This window comes from Balaenoptera ricei, chromosome 1 (genome assembly GCF_028023285.1).
Source record: "Balaenoptera ricei isolate mBalRic1 chromosome 1, mBalRic1.hap2, whole genome shotgun sequence".
Classification (NCBI taxonomy): domain Eukaryota; kingdom Metazoa; phylum Chordata; class Mammalia; order Artiodactyla; family Balaenopteridae; genus Balaenoptera; species Balaenoptera ricei.
The window spans coordinates 133194243-133206709 of NC_082639.1; the positions used below are offsets into that span (position 1 = coordinate 133194243).

The 12467-nt window shown below is 37.9% G+C and overlaps 1 protein-coding gene across 1 annotated transcript in view; it reads left to right on the forward strand.

Moving 5' to 3' along the window:
* The window catches only part of MROH9 (maestro heat like repeat family member 9), a 69270-nt gene that overhangs the window by 27560 nt on the left and 29243 nt on the right, over window positions 1-12467 (forward strand). The window contains exon 8 of the mRNA XM_059929695.1: window positions 3256-3405. Coding sequence (XP_059785678.1) covers window positions 3256-3405 — 150 coding nt within the window. The remainder of the gene's footprint in view (window positions 1-3255; window positions 3406-12467) is intronic.

Sequence of the window (12467 nt, forward strand, 5' to 3'; positions counted from 1 at the left end):
TATTATTACTTTTAGTGGCAACTTATTTCAACAAAATTTATATTTTTAATAGATTTTTTTCTGTTTTATTTAAATTCAGTAAAGCAAAGAGTAAATGATAGAGTAGAGCATTTGGCTTCCTGATTTTCATCTCTATTAATAAGAATTATGCCTATTATTCTAGAATATAGCAATTTATATTATTTTACCTAATCCTTACAGAATGCAAATGAGATAGGTGTTTCCTAGTTGTTATGCTTCTTATTGTTTGGCTAATAAGTTACTAAAGATAGGAAACTTCTGATTTTCTAGCAAAATTAATGAAGTCAACAATTAACAGCCTTTTCAATGCTATTATAATTTATTCAGCAAACATCAAAATAATGTGATTTACATTTTAGAAACCTCTTAAATTTACATTTTTTTAAAAGTTCAAGTGATAAACCTCAGTACCAAGTAAATAATTTTTACATTGACCCAACCCTTGGGGAAAATCATGAGGCTCTATAACTGTATACATTCCCTCACCTTCTTCAAAGTATATGGGCTTATTCATATGCTTGAGAGGTCACTGGTGCCTAAGTTGTGCTGTCCAACAGATGGCTGTCTAGCTACACACATTGAGTCAACAGTTCAGCAAAGTCTGCTGGGGAGGCTCTTCAGGCTAGCTTATCTCTTGAGTTGGGAGGGTCTTATGGTTCCTCCTAAAGGTACATGCATAAAGCAGTGCCTTGCCCTCCCACGGCTGAGGTAGATAGAATTGTGGGAGGCTGAGGAGATATGAAAGCAATATACCTCAAATAATACAATCAAAAATACCACATAGATGTCCTAAATATGCATCTTCATGATGATGCATCTTTCCAAAATCAAGCATTATTCATAATCCACCTCCCCTCAAAAGTCACAAACCTGGTTGACTACGAAGTTGTCTATTTAAGTGAAGAAACCAGGCATCTGTAGAGGTTTACTAGAAAATCCTTTTACATCTTTCCATGCTTCACTCCAGAGCCCTAGAATTGAAATCCTGAGCCCCACAATTAGGCTAGTTAGCTTAAGACTGGCAGCTTCCTCAGGGTCTCTTCCAAGTGGTTCTTGGGTCTTACTATCTCCACTTCCAGTTTAGCGTCCTCTCTTATCTGAGTTTAATGTCCATCAGATTTAGAAATCCTTGGGTTTGGGGGAGGGTGCCCTGGGTCCTGTGTTCATGACCTGTTATTCAGTTCTCAATTGTGAGATCAAAGTAGGTCTAGTACTAGCATTGTGTGCAAGAGCAGTAGCTGGAAAATCCTGAGGTAGGTACTTTCAGAGGTAGATTGGGACAAGTGAGTGAGAGAATCTAAGGTTGTAGTAAGGAAACCAAGAGGACCATATCCAAAGACAAAGTCCAAAGGATGCAAATAGGAGGATAAGCATCAAGGTTTTTAGCCAATAGAGCTAGATCATATTTTATAAAGGGAGCCCCTATCATTTGATGTACTCTACTGTCATATCTATACCTTTGTTACTGAGTCCAAACTCATACTGCTCGCTGCACAATAGACCAACAAGTCAAAAGACAAGGTGTTGGGGCAAGGAATAGTGACTTTATTCGAAAAGCCAGCAGACCAAGAAGATGGTGGACTAGTGTCCCAAAGAACCATCTTACCCGAGTTAGAATTCAGGCTTCTTTTACATTAAAAGGGGAGGGGAGGTGTGACTGGTTGTTGCAAACTAATTGGTGCTGAAATCCTTTGTTCTTGCAGCTGTCCAGGTAGGTCTGCTCACAATGTTCCTGTAAACCTCCAACAAGACAACTATTATTTTCTATTCTGCACCTTTTTATCTCTATATGAATGGAAACGTGTTATACGTTTAAAGGTCAAGCCTGAGAGACAGAATATTGAGAAAGGGTTAGTATGTATATCCCGGGCTATAGGCCACATTCTCTTACTGTTTGAGACAAAGGTGCAAAGCTAGCATGACTAAGCACAGGCAATGGAGCACAAAGGCTAGAGCTAAAGGAATAGATCCAATATGGAGTCAGGTTTGTTCTTCTTTGTTCAACCTTGACATACCAGAAACTTCTAACACTATCTCTAAGTTTCACTAGGAATTGTTCCTTCTACAACTTTTTAATAGACACCAAACTAAAGTATTTTGTTGAATAAACAAATATGCAAAAGAGAATATTTCCTCTTCCAATGATTTTTTTAAATTCAACATCTTATATAATTAAATCTGGCTTTCTCAAAGTAGAGCAAACTATTTATAATATTCAGTTCACCTCACCAAGCCTTAGTGACCCTCCTTTATCCATCTTTCATAGCTTTCCAAAAATACTATCCCTCACCCCTCTGTCCAGTAGGAGGGAGCCTGGTGGTCATCAGTTTTCACTCAGAACTCAGTCCTTCCCTATTGACCAGAAAGAGCTATGTTCTATTCCTTTAATGGGGATGGAGAAAAGCTTTTATTGGCAATATTGAGTACTTTCTGTATTTTAGAGAATGGCGCACACACACACACACATAAAGGAAATTTTGAATATATATATATATATATATATATATATATATATATATATATATACATACACACGTACAAAAGGAGGAAATGTGGTTCATTCATAATTGAGAGATCCATAATATTGTGATTTTTTTCACATTTTATAGCCCATGGATATTCCTCTAACTTTAAAAAGAGATTGTTTGAATTGTAGTTGTTGTACCTCAATCGTGGACATATGGGCCTTTTTTTCTCTTCCCACTTCTTGATACTTCTCTGAGAAAAAGCCCACACCTTTGAATGACCCTGCCTTTCTTACTCCATCCTTTCCTTCATCTTCTACAAATCATGCTTGTTTCTGATCTGAGCAAATTTATTTCCAAAGCTGAAGTTCACAATAATTTCTAGTATTTGAATAGCTGAAATGGGATAAAATCAATATTTTATAGTTCTTCTGAATTGCAATGCCATGATTTTCCACTTCTCCCTGGCTTGCCCCCAGAGCTGACTTATTCAGATGAAAATGTTTTAATTGCTTTAAAAATCAGATGAAAAAATATATATAATTCAACTTGAATTACAGTCATCTTAATAGCAACACAACTGTAAAATATAATTTTTAATATTTTTTAATGGAGGAAAAGGCCCACAGCAGCAAAGGTGCCTAGGGCCTACAAAAATCATACGGCCCTGCCTGGCCCTGAAGCTTCCCTCAGGATGTCTGGGTTCAGCTGTCTTGCTTCTCTTGATATAAGTAAAGCCTGAGATCATGACTCTCCTTTTTGGTTTCAGAGTGTAGGACAAACCTTATTGCCACGCTTGCTGACTGACTTTGTGTGGAGTCTCCTGATGAGACTCTCTGCACCTGATCAAACAACTGCATCCAAGGCAGCAACCATACTGAAACTGACTCTGGAATATTATGCCCATAAGGTCACCATGGTAAGATATTTGACAATGAGCAGGGGAGTGCAAAATGTATTCTCTAATGGGCTCTTACTGCCTTTGTTACATGCCTACTTCTTTTCATATATATTTCTTGCCATTGTTCATTATGTCACTTCAATAAAATGAGGCTTTTGTGTGAAATATTTCAAGCATACAGAAAAGTTTCAAAATAATGTAATGAACATTCACTCACCAATCATACCAAATTGTAACATTTTGCTATACTTGCTTCAAATTTTAAAGAAATGCATTAACAACAATAAAATAGTACAACTGTAATTGAAATCCCCTGTGTAACCATTAAGGAAAGTTTTAAGAACCCTCAGCTTGCTGTAGGGCTGGCCACATAATTTGTGGGGCCCAGTGCAAACTGAAATGTGGGGCTTCTTATTCAAAACAACTACCATTAGATGTAGAAACATATGAAGATTTTCCGTATCTCTCTCTCTCTCAATTTGTCATGGTGTTGTTATTTTCTAAGTTAAAAATAATCCTAAAATTTTATAACATTAGCATGCATTTTGCCATCCATCTTTCTATTGTGCAATGCCAATCATAGCTGCAAATATAAGAGCACACAACTTAACAAAATACTACAATTCATATTTCATATTTCGTGCATGCATATGTATTTTATTCTTACCAGAAGAGTGGTAAACACTACACAAAACTACCTTAATTGTCTTTATTTCACTCCTTGTCATTCACACATTCTATTAACACTCTCTATCTTCATTTTGTTCGTGAGTAAGGAAAGATTGAATGGAAAAGAATTTATGGATTGACACATCTTTCTCTTTCCTTCTATGTCATCATTTTCAGCCTAAGTGGTTGAGGCATCAATAAATGTTTATCTTATACCTGCTTTGATTTCCCACTGAACCCCTGCACATCATGGGTTCACTGGAATTCTGTGTTCTTAGGGAATTGTGAATGCTGCCTCTGAATGAGGCTGCAGGAACCATAGCTGACTCTCATACTGCCACACACACACACACACACAGGCTCCATTGTCCCATGGGACTTCACTTACAAAACACAAACTCAAGGAAAACTTATTAAAAATTTCAATATGACGACAGCAGAGGTTTAAACAAAGTGAAGGACCTTCTGAATGTGGGACCTTGTGCAAAAGCATAGGTCACGTGTCCATGAAACCAGCCCTGATGGAGACATAAGGGCTGAACTCCCAGTTCCCTCTCCTGACATAGCAGTGTTATGTGATTGTAGATAAACTGAGTGCTTGCACTCAAACTCAGAGAGCAGGAAAGGGGAAATAATGCTTCTTACAAACTCTCATGCTTCTACAGACAGGAGCATTCCAAAAGGCATGCAGACCAAGGGGAAAGCTGGAGGGCAACTGTCATTTCTTTAACAAAATAAAAGTTCTCCTCTCATGCAGTGAGAAAAGGAGGCTAGGTAAAACCATATCAGGTCCTGGAGAAGACGAGAAGCCAATTAGAAAACTAGATGTGTAAAACTAGCCTGTGCTACAATGAAATCATTAAACATGGAGAAATAAACTGAACAAAAATGGGGTTCAGCAACTTATTTCCCCACCCCAGCTCCCACAAACAATTGAACTACTGAATACACTGGATTCTTGGCTTAAACAGGGTTGGATTCTAAAGTCAGTTATAATGAAAAATTGCATTAAAATTATCCTGAAAATCTCCTAAACTGCAAGTATAGTTTGTGGGCTTACTATTTCTAAATAAATCTAACACAGCACGTCTTTCCTTGAGGACTGAAGGAAATCATCATTTCTACAATTGAGCATACAGTGACATAGCTGGCTTGTTTTAGGGGCATGCTGCATTTAAAGTAGTAGGAGGAGGATGAGAAGAAAAAGCTCTAAACCCAATAGTTAAGAGAACTCTGGAGAAGATCACTGGTTTATGTCTCCCATCTCATGTTTACCTTGGAGCATATGTGGTGGGATGAATGTTTTACAATAAACACTTCATTTTGTTTGTTTAGAGTAGAGGGTTGGGCACAGATAATTCAGTTGTATACGAGGCAATTGCAATGGAATGTAAATTTACATCAAACAACTTTTCAGCTTATGGTCTCTGAGAAGTACTTTCAAAATAAGAAATGAGGTGATCTGGGTAGATTAAATTTGATGTTGAATATACAACCATTGGTTTGAGAAAAATTCCAGGTCTAGTTAAAACTCTCCTTACTCAAAAATGAAGAGGGATTGGAGACAAGATGGTGGAGTAGAAAGACCCGAGTTCACCTCCTCTCACAAGTACACCAAAATCACAACTGCTGAACAACAATTGACAAAAAAGACGGGAGCCTACCAAAAAAGATATTGCAAGGCAGGAATAAAGAGGTAGACATAGAAAATGGACTTGAGGACATGGGGTGGGAGGGCGAAGCCGGGGCGGAGTGAGAGTAGCATCGGCCTATATACACTACCAAATGTAAAATAGTTGGCTGGTGGGAAGCAGCCACATAGCACAGGGAAATCAGCTTGGTGCTTTGTGATGACCTAGAGGAGTGGGATAGGGAGGAAGGGAGGGAAGCTCAAGAGGGAGGGGATATGGGAACATGGATATGCATGTGGCTGATTCGCTTTTTTGTGCAACAGAAACTAGCACAGTATTGTGAAGCAATTATACTCCAACAAAGATCTATTTAAAACAAGATATTCTACATCCAAAGACACAAAGAAGAAACCACAATGAGATGGTATAAGGGGCACACTAGTGATATAACCAAATCCCATACCACCCAGGTGGGTGACCCACAAACTGGAGAATAATCATGTCACAGAGGTTCTCCCACAGGAGTGAGAGCTCTGAGCACCATGGCAGGCTCCCCAGAATCAGGAGGTGGAGCCCCCTGAGTATTTGGCTTTGAAGGTCAGTGGAGCTTGATTGCAGGAGCTCCACAGGACTGGGGGAAACAGAGACTCCAGTCTTGGAGGGCACACACAAGTTCTTATGCACACTGGGACCCAGGGCAAAAGCAATGATTTCATAGAAGCCTGGGCCAGATTTACCTGCTGGTCTTGGAGGGTCTCCTGGGAAGGCAGGGAGCAGCTGTGGCTCTCTCTGGGGTCATAAAAGCTAGTGGTGGACATATCAGGGAATGTTCATCTATGTGAACTCTGGCTGGAGGAATATATCTTGCTTGGGTCCTTGGCACTGAGACCTGGCCTCACCCAACAGCCTGTAGGCTCCAGTGCTGGGATTCCTCAGGCCAAACAACAAACAAGGTGGGAATACAGCCACACCCATCAGCAAACATGCTGTCTAAAGACTTCCTGAGCCCATAGCCACGAATAGATACATCCCTTGACATGGCCCTGCCCAGAAGAGGACCAAGACCTAGGTCCACCAACCAGAAGGCAGGCACTGGCCCCTCTCACCAGGAAGCCTGCACAAGCCTCTAAACCAGCCTCACCCACCAGGGGGCAGGCACCAGAAGGAAGAAAATTATGATCCCACAGGCTGCAGAACTGAGTGTGCAAACACAGGTCAGAACCTACCCTGGGACCAGCTAGTCCCTGGCCATTCGGTGATAAGAGGAAAGTGTATTGCTGTGACACAAAGGACATCCCCTACTGAGGGCCACTTCTTCAAGGTTGAGAAACATAACTAACCTACTACATAAATAAAATACAAATAGAAATTTTTTAAAAAAAGAGATGGCAAAGGAATATATTCCAGACAAAATGAACAAGATAAAACCACAGAAGAACAACTAAGTGAAGTGGAGATAGGCAATCTACCCAAGAAAGAGTTCAGAGTAATGAATATAAAGATGATCCAAGAACTCGGGAAAAGAATGGCTGCACAGAGCAAGAAATTACAAGAAGTTTTCATCAGAGAGTTAGAAAATAAGAATACAATAACTGAAATGAAAAATACACTAGAAGGAATTAATAGCAGAATAAATGAGGCAGAAGAATGAATCAGTGAGCTGGAAGACAGAGTGGTGGAAATCACTGCTGCAGAACAGAATAAAGAAAATAGAATGAAAGTAAATGGAGACAGTTTAAGAGACCTCTGGGACAAGGTCATAGGCACCAACATTCACATTATAGAGGTCCCAGAAATAGAAAAGGGAGAGAAATGGCCTGAGAAAATATTTGAAGAGATAATAGCTGAAAACTTCCCTTACATGGGAAAGGAAACAATCACCCAATTTCAGGAAGCACAGAGAATCCCATAAAGGATTAACTCAAGAAAGAACACACCTAGACACATAGTAATCAAATGGACAAAAATTAAAGACAAAGAAAACATTAAAAGCAACAAGGGAAAAGCAAAAAATAACATACAAGGGAATCAGCTGATTTGTCAGCAGAAACTCTGCAGGTCAGAAGCGGGCGGCATGATACATTTAAAGTGATGAAATGGAAAAACCTACAGCCAAGAATACCCTACCCAGCAAGGCTCTCGTTCAGATTCAATAGAGAAATCAAAAGCTTTACAGACCAGCAAAAGCTAAAAGAACTCGGCACCACCAAACAAGCTTTACAATAAATGCTAAAGGAACAGCTCTACGTGGAAAAGAAAAGGCCACAACTAGAAACAAGAAAATTATGAGAGTGGTAGCTCACCAGTAAAGGCAAACTTACAGTAAATGTAGGAAATTATCCACACACAAATATAATCTCAAAATCAGTAATCATGAGAGGAGGAGAGTACAAATGCAAGATATTTAAAATGCATTTGAAATTAAGATATCAGGAACGTAAAACAATCATGTGTGTGTGTATATATATATAGAGAGACTACTATACCAAAACCCCATGGTAACTGCAAACCAAAAATCTATAATGGATATACACACAAAAAAGAAAAAGGAATCCAAACACAACACTATGGATAGTCATCAAATCACAAGAGAAGAGAACAAAAGAGGAAAGGGAAAGATAAAAGACCTACAGAAAACAAATCCAAAACAATTAACAAAATGGCAATAAGAACATACATATCAATAATTACCTTAAATGTAGATGGGTTAAATGCTCAAACCAAATGACGCAGATTGGCTGAATGGATACAAAAATAAGACTCATATATACGTTGCCTACAAGATACCCACTTCAGATCTAGAGACACATAAAGACTGAAAGTGAGGGGATGGAAAAAGATATTCCATGCAAATGGAAATCAAAAGAGAGCTGGAGTAGCAATACTCATATCAGACAAAATAGACTTTAATATAAAGACTGTTACCAGAGACAAGGAAGGACACTACATAATGAGCAAGGGATCAATCCAAGAAGAAGAAATAACAATTGTAAATTTTTATGCCCCCAACATAGGAACACCTCAATATACAAGGCAAACATTATCAGACATAAAAGGAGAAATTAACAGTAACACAATAATAGTGTTAAATGACTCATTAGACCAGATGGACTTAATTGACATTTAAAGAGCATTCCATCTGAAAGAAGTAGGATACACATTCTTTTCAAGTTTACATGGAATATTCTCCAGGATAGATCACATGCTGGGTCACAAAGCAAGCCTCAGTAAATTTAAGAAAACTGAAATCATATCAAGCATTTTTTCCACCCACAATTCTATGAGATTAGAAATCAACTATAAGAAAATACTGTAAAAAACACAAACACGTGGAGGCTAAAAACTATGCTACTAAACAACCAATGGATCACTGAAGAAATCAAAGAGGAAATCGAAAAAATACCTAGAGACAGATAAAAATAAAAACAATGATCCAAAATCTATGGGATGCAGCAAAAGGAGTTCTAACAGGGAAGTTTATAGCGATACAAGCTTACTTCCAAAAACAAGAAAAATCTCAAATGAACAACCTAACCTTACACCTAAAGCAGCTAGAGAAATAAAAACAAACCAAACCCAAAATTAGTAGATGGAAATAAATTATAAAGTTCAGAGCAAAAATAAATGAAATAGAGACAAAGGAAGCAGCAGAAAAGATTAACGAAAATAAAAGCTCGTTCTTTGGAAACATTTTTAAAAATGATAAACCTTTAGCCAGACTCATCAAGAAGAAACGGTAGAGGGTCTAAATCAATAAAATTAGAAATGAATGAGAAGGTACAAACAGACATCACAGAAATACAAAGGACCATAAGACATTACTAAAAGCAACTGTATGCTAATAAAATGGACAATCTAGAAAAACGGGACAAACTCTTAGAAAGGTACAATCTGCAAAGACTGAACCAGGAAGAAATAGAAAATATGAACAGACCAATCACAAGTCATGAAATTGAAACCGTGATTAAAAATCTTCCAACAAACAAAAGTCCAGGACCAGATGGCTTCACAGGTGAATTCTATCATACATTTAGAGAAGAGCTAACACCCATCCTTCACAAACTCTTCCAAAAAACTGCGGAGGAAGGAACACCCCCAAACTCATTCTATGAGGCCACCATCACCCTGATACCAAAACCAGACAAAAATACTACAAAAAAAGAATTACAGACCAATATCACTGATGAATATAGATGCAAAAATCCTCAACAAACTACTAGGAAACAGAATCCAACAACACATTAAAAGGATCATACATCATGATCAAGTGGGATTTATCCCAGGGATGCAAGGATTCTTCAATATATACAAATCAATCAATGTGATACACCATATTAACAAATTGAAGAATAAAAACCATATGATCATCTCAATAGATGCAGAAAAATCTTTTGACAAAATTCAATACCCATTTATGATAAAAACTCTCCAGAAAGTGGGCATAGAGGGAAGCTACCTCAACATAATAAAGACCACATATGACAAACCCACAGCAAACATAATTCTCAATGGTGAAAAACTGAAAGCATTTCCTCTAAGATCAGGAAGAAGACAAGGATGTCCACTCTCACCACTATTATTCAACATAGTTTTGGAAGTCCCAGCCATGGCAATCACAGAAGAAAAAGAAATAAAAGGAATACAAATTGGAAAAGAAGAAGTAAAAGTGTCACTGTTTGCAGATGACATGATACTATACATAGAGAATACTAAAACTGCCACCAGAAAACTACTAGAGCTAATCAATGAATTTGGTAAAGTTGCAGGATAAAAAATTAATGCACAGAAATCTCTTGCATTCCTACACACTAATGATGAAAAATCTGAAAGAGAAATTAAGGAAACACTCCCATTTACCATTGCAACAAAAAGAATAAAATACCTAGGAATAAACCTACCTAGGGAGACAAAAGACCTGTATGCAGAAAACTATAAGACACTGATGAAAGAAATTAAAGATGATACGAACAGATGGAGAGATATACCATGTTCTTGGATTGGAATAATCAATATTGTGAAAATGACTATACTACCCAAAGCAATCTACAGATTCAATGCAATCCCTACCAAATTACCAGTGGCATTTTTTACAGAACTAGAACAAAAAATCTTAAAATTTGTATGGAGACACAAAAGACCCCGAATAGCCAAAGCAGACTTGAGGGAAAAAAATGGAGCTGGAGAGTCAGACTCCCTGACTTCAGACTATACTACAAAGCTACAGTAAACAAGACAATATGGTACTGGCACAAAAACAGAAACATAGATCAATGGAACAAGATAGAAAGCCCAGAGATAAACCCACGCACTTATGATCAACTAATCTATGACAAAGTAGGGAAGGATATACAATGGAGAAAAGCCAGTCTGTTCAATAAGTGGTGCTGGGAAAACTGGACAGCTATATGTAAAAGAATGAAATTAGAACACTCCCTAACACCATACACAAAAACAAACTCAAAATGGATTCGAGATCTAAATGTAAGACCGGACACTATAAAACTCTTAGGGGAAAACATAGGAAGAACACTCTGTGACATAAAGCACAGCAAGATCTTTTTTGCTCCACCTGCTGGTGTAATGGAAATAAAAACAAAAATAAACAAATGGGACCTAATGAAACTTCAAAGCTTTTGCACAGCAAAGGAAACCATAAACAAGATGAAAAGACAACCCTCAGAATGGGAGAAAATATTTGCAAACGAATCAATGGACAAAGGATTAATCTCCAAAATATATAAACAGCTCATGGAGCTCAATATTAAAAAAAAATCACCCACCCAATCTAAAAATGGCCAGGAGACCTCAATAGACATTTCTCCAAAGAAGACATACAGATGGCCAAGAAGCACATGAAAAGCTGCTCAACATCACTAATTATTAGAGAAATGCAAATCAAAACTACAAAGAGGTATCACCTCACACCAGTTGGAATCAGCATCATCAGAAAATCTACAAACAACAAATGCTGGAGAGGGTGTGGAGAAAAGGGAACCCTCTTGCACTGTTGGTGGGAATGTAAATTGATACAGCCACTATGGAGAACAGTATGGAGGCTCCTTAAAAAACTAACAATAGAATTACCATATGATCCTGCAGTCCCACTACTGGGCTTATACCCAGAGAAAACCATAATTCAAAAAGACACATGCACCCCAATGTTCATTGCAACACTATTTACAATAGCCAGGTCATTGAAACAACCTAAATTCCCATCGACAGACAAATGGATAAAGAAGATGTGGTACATATGTACAATGGAATATTGCTCACCCATAAAAAGGAACGAAATTGGGTCATTTGTAGAGACGTGGATGCATCTAGAGATTGTCATACAGAGTGAAGGAAGTCAGAAAGAGAAAAACAAATATCATATATTAATGCATATATGTGGAACCTAGAAAAATGGTACAGATGAACCAGTTTGCAGGGCAGAAATTGAGACACAGATGTAGAGAACAAACATATGGACACCAAGGGGGGAAAGCGGCAGGGGGTCGGGGTGGTGGTGTGATGAATTGAGCGATTGGGATTGACATGTATACACTGATGTGTATAAAATTGATGACTAATATGAACCTGCTGTATAAAAAAATAAATTAATTAAAATTCAAAAATTAAAACAAAAAAACTCCCAACAAACAAAAGTCCCAGACCAGATGGCTTCACGGGTAAATTCTACCGAACATATAGAGAAAACATCCATAGTGCTGAAACTGTTCCCAAAAAATTGCAGAGGAAGGAACACTTCAGAACTCATTTTATACTACAAAGCTACAG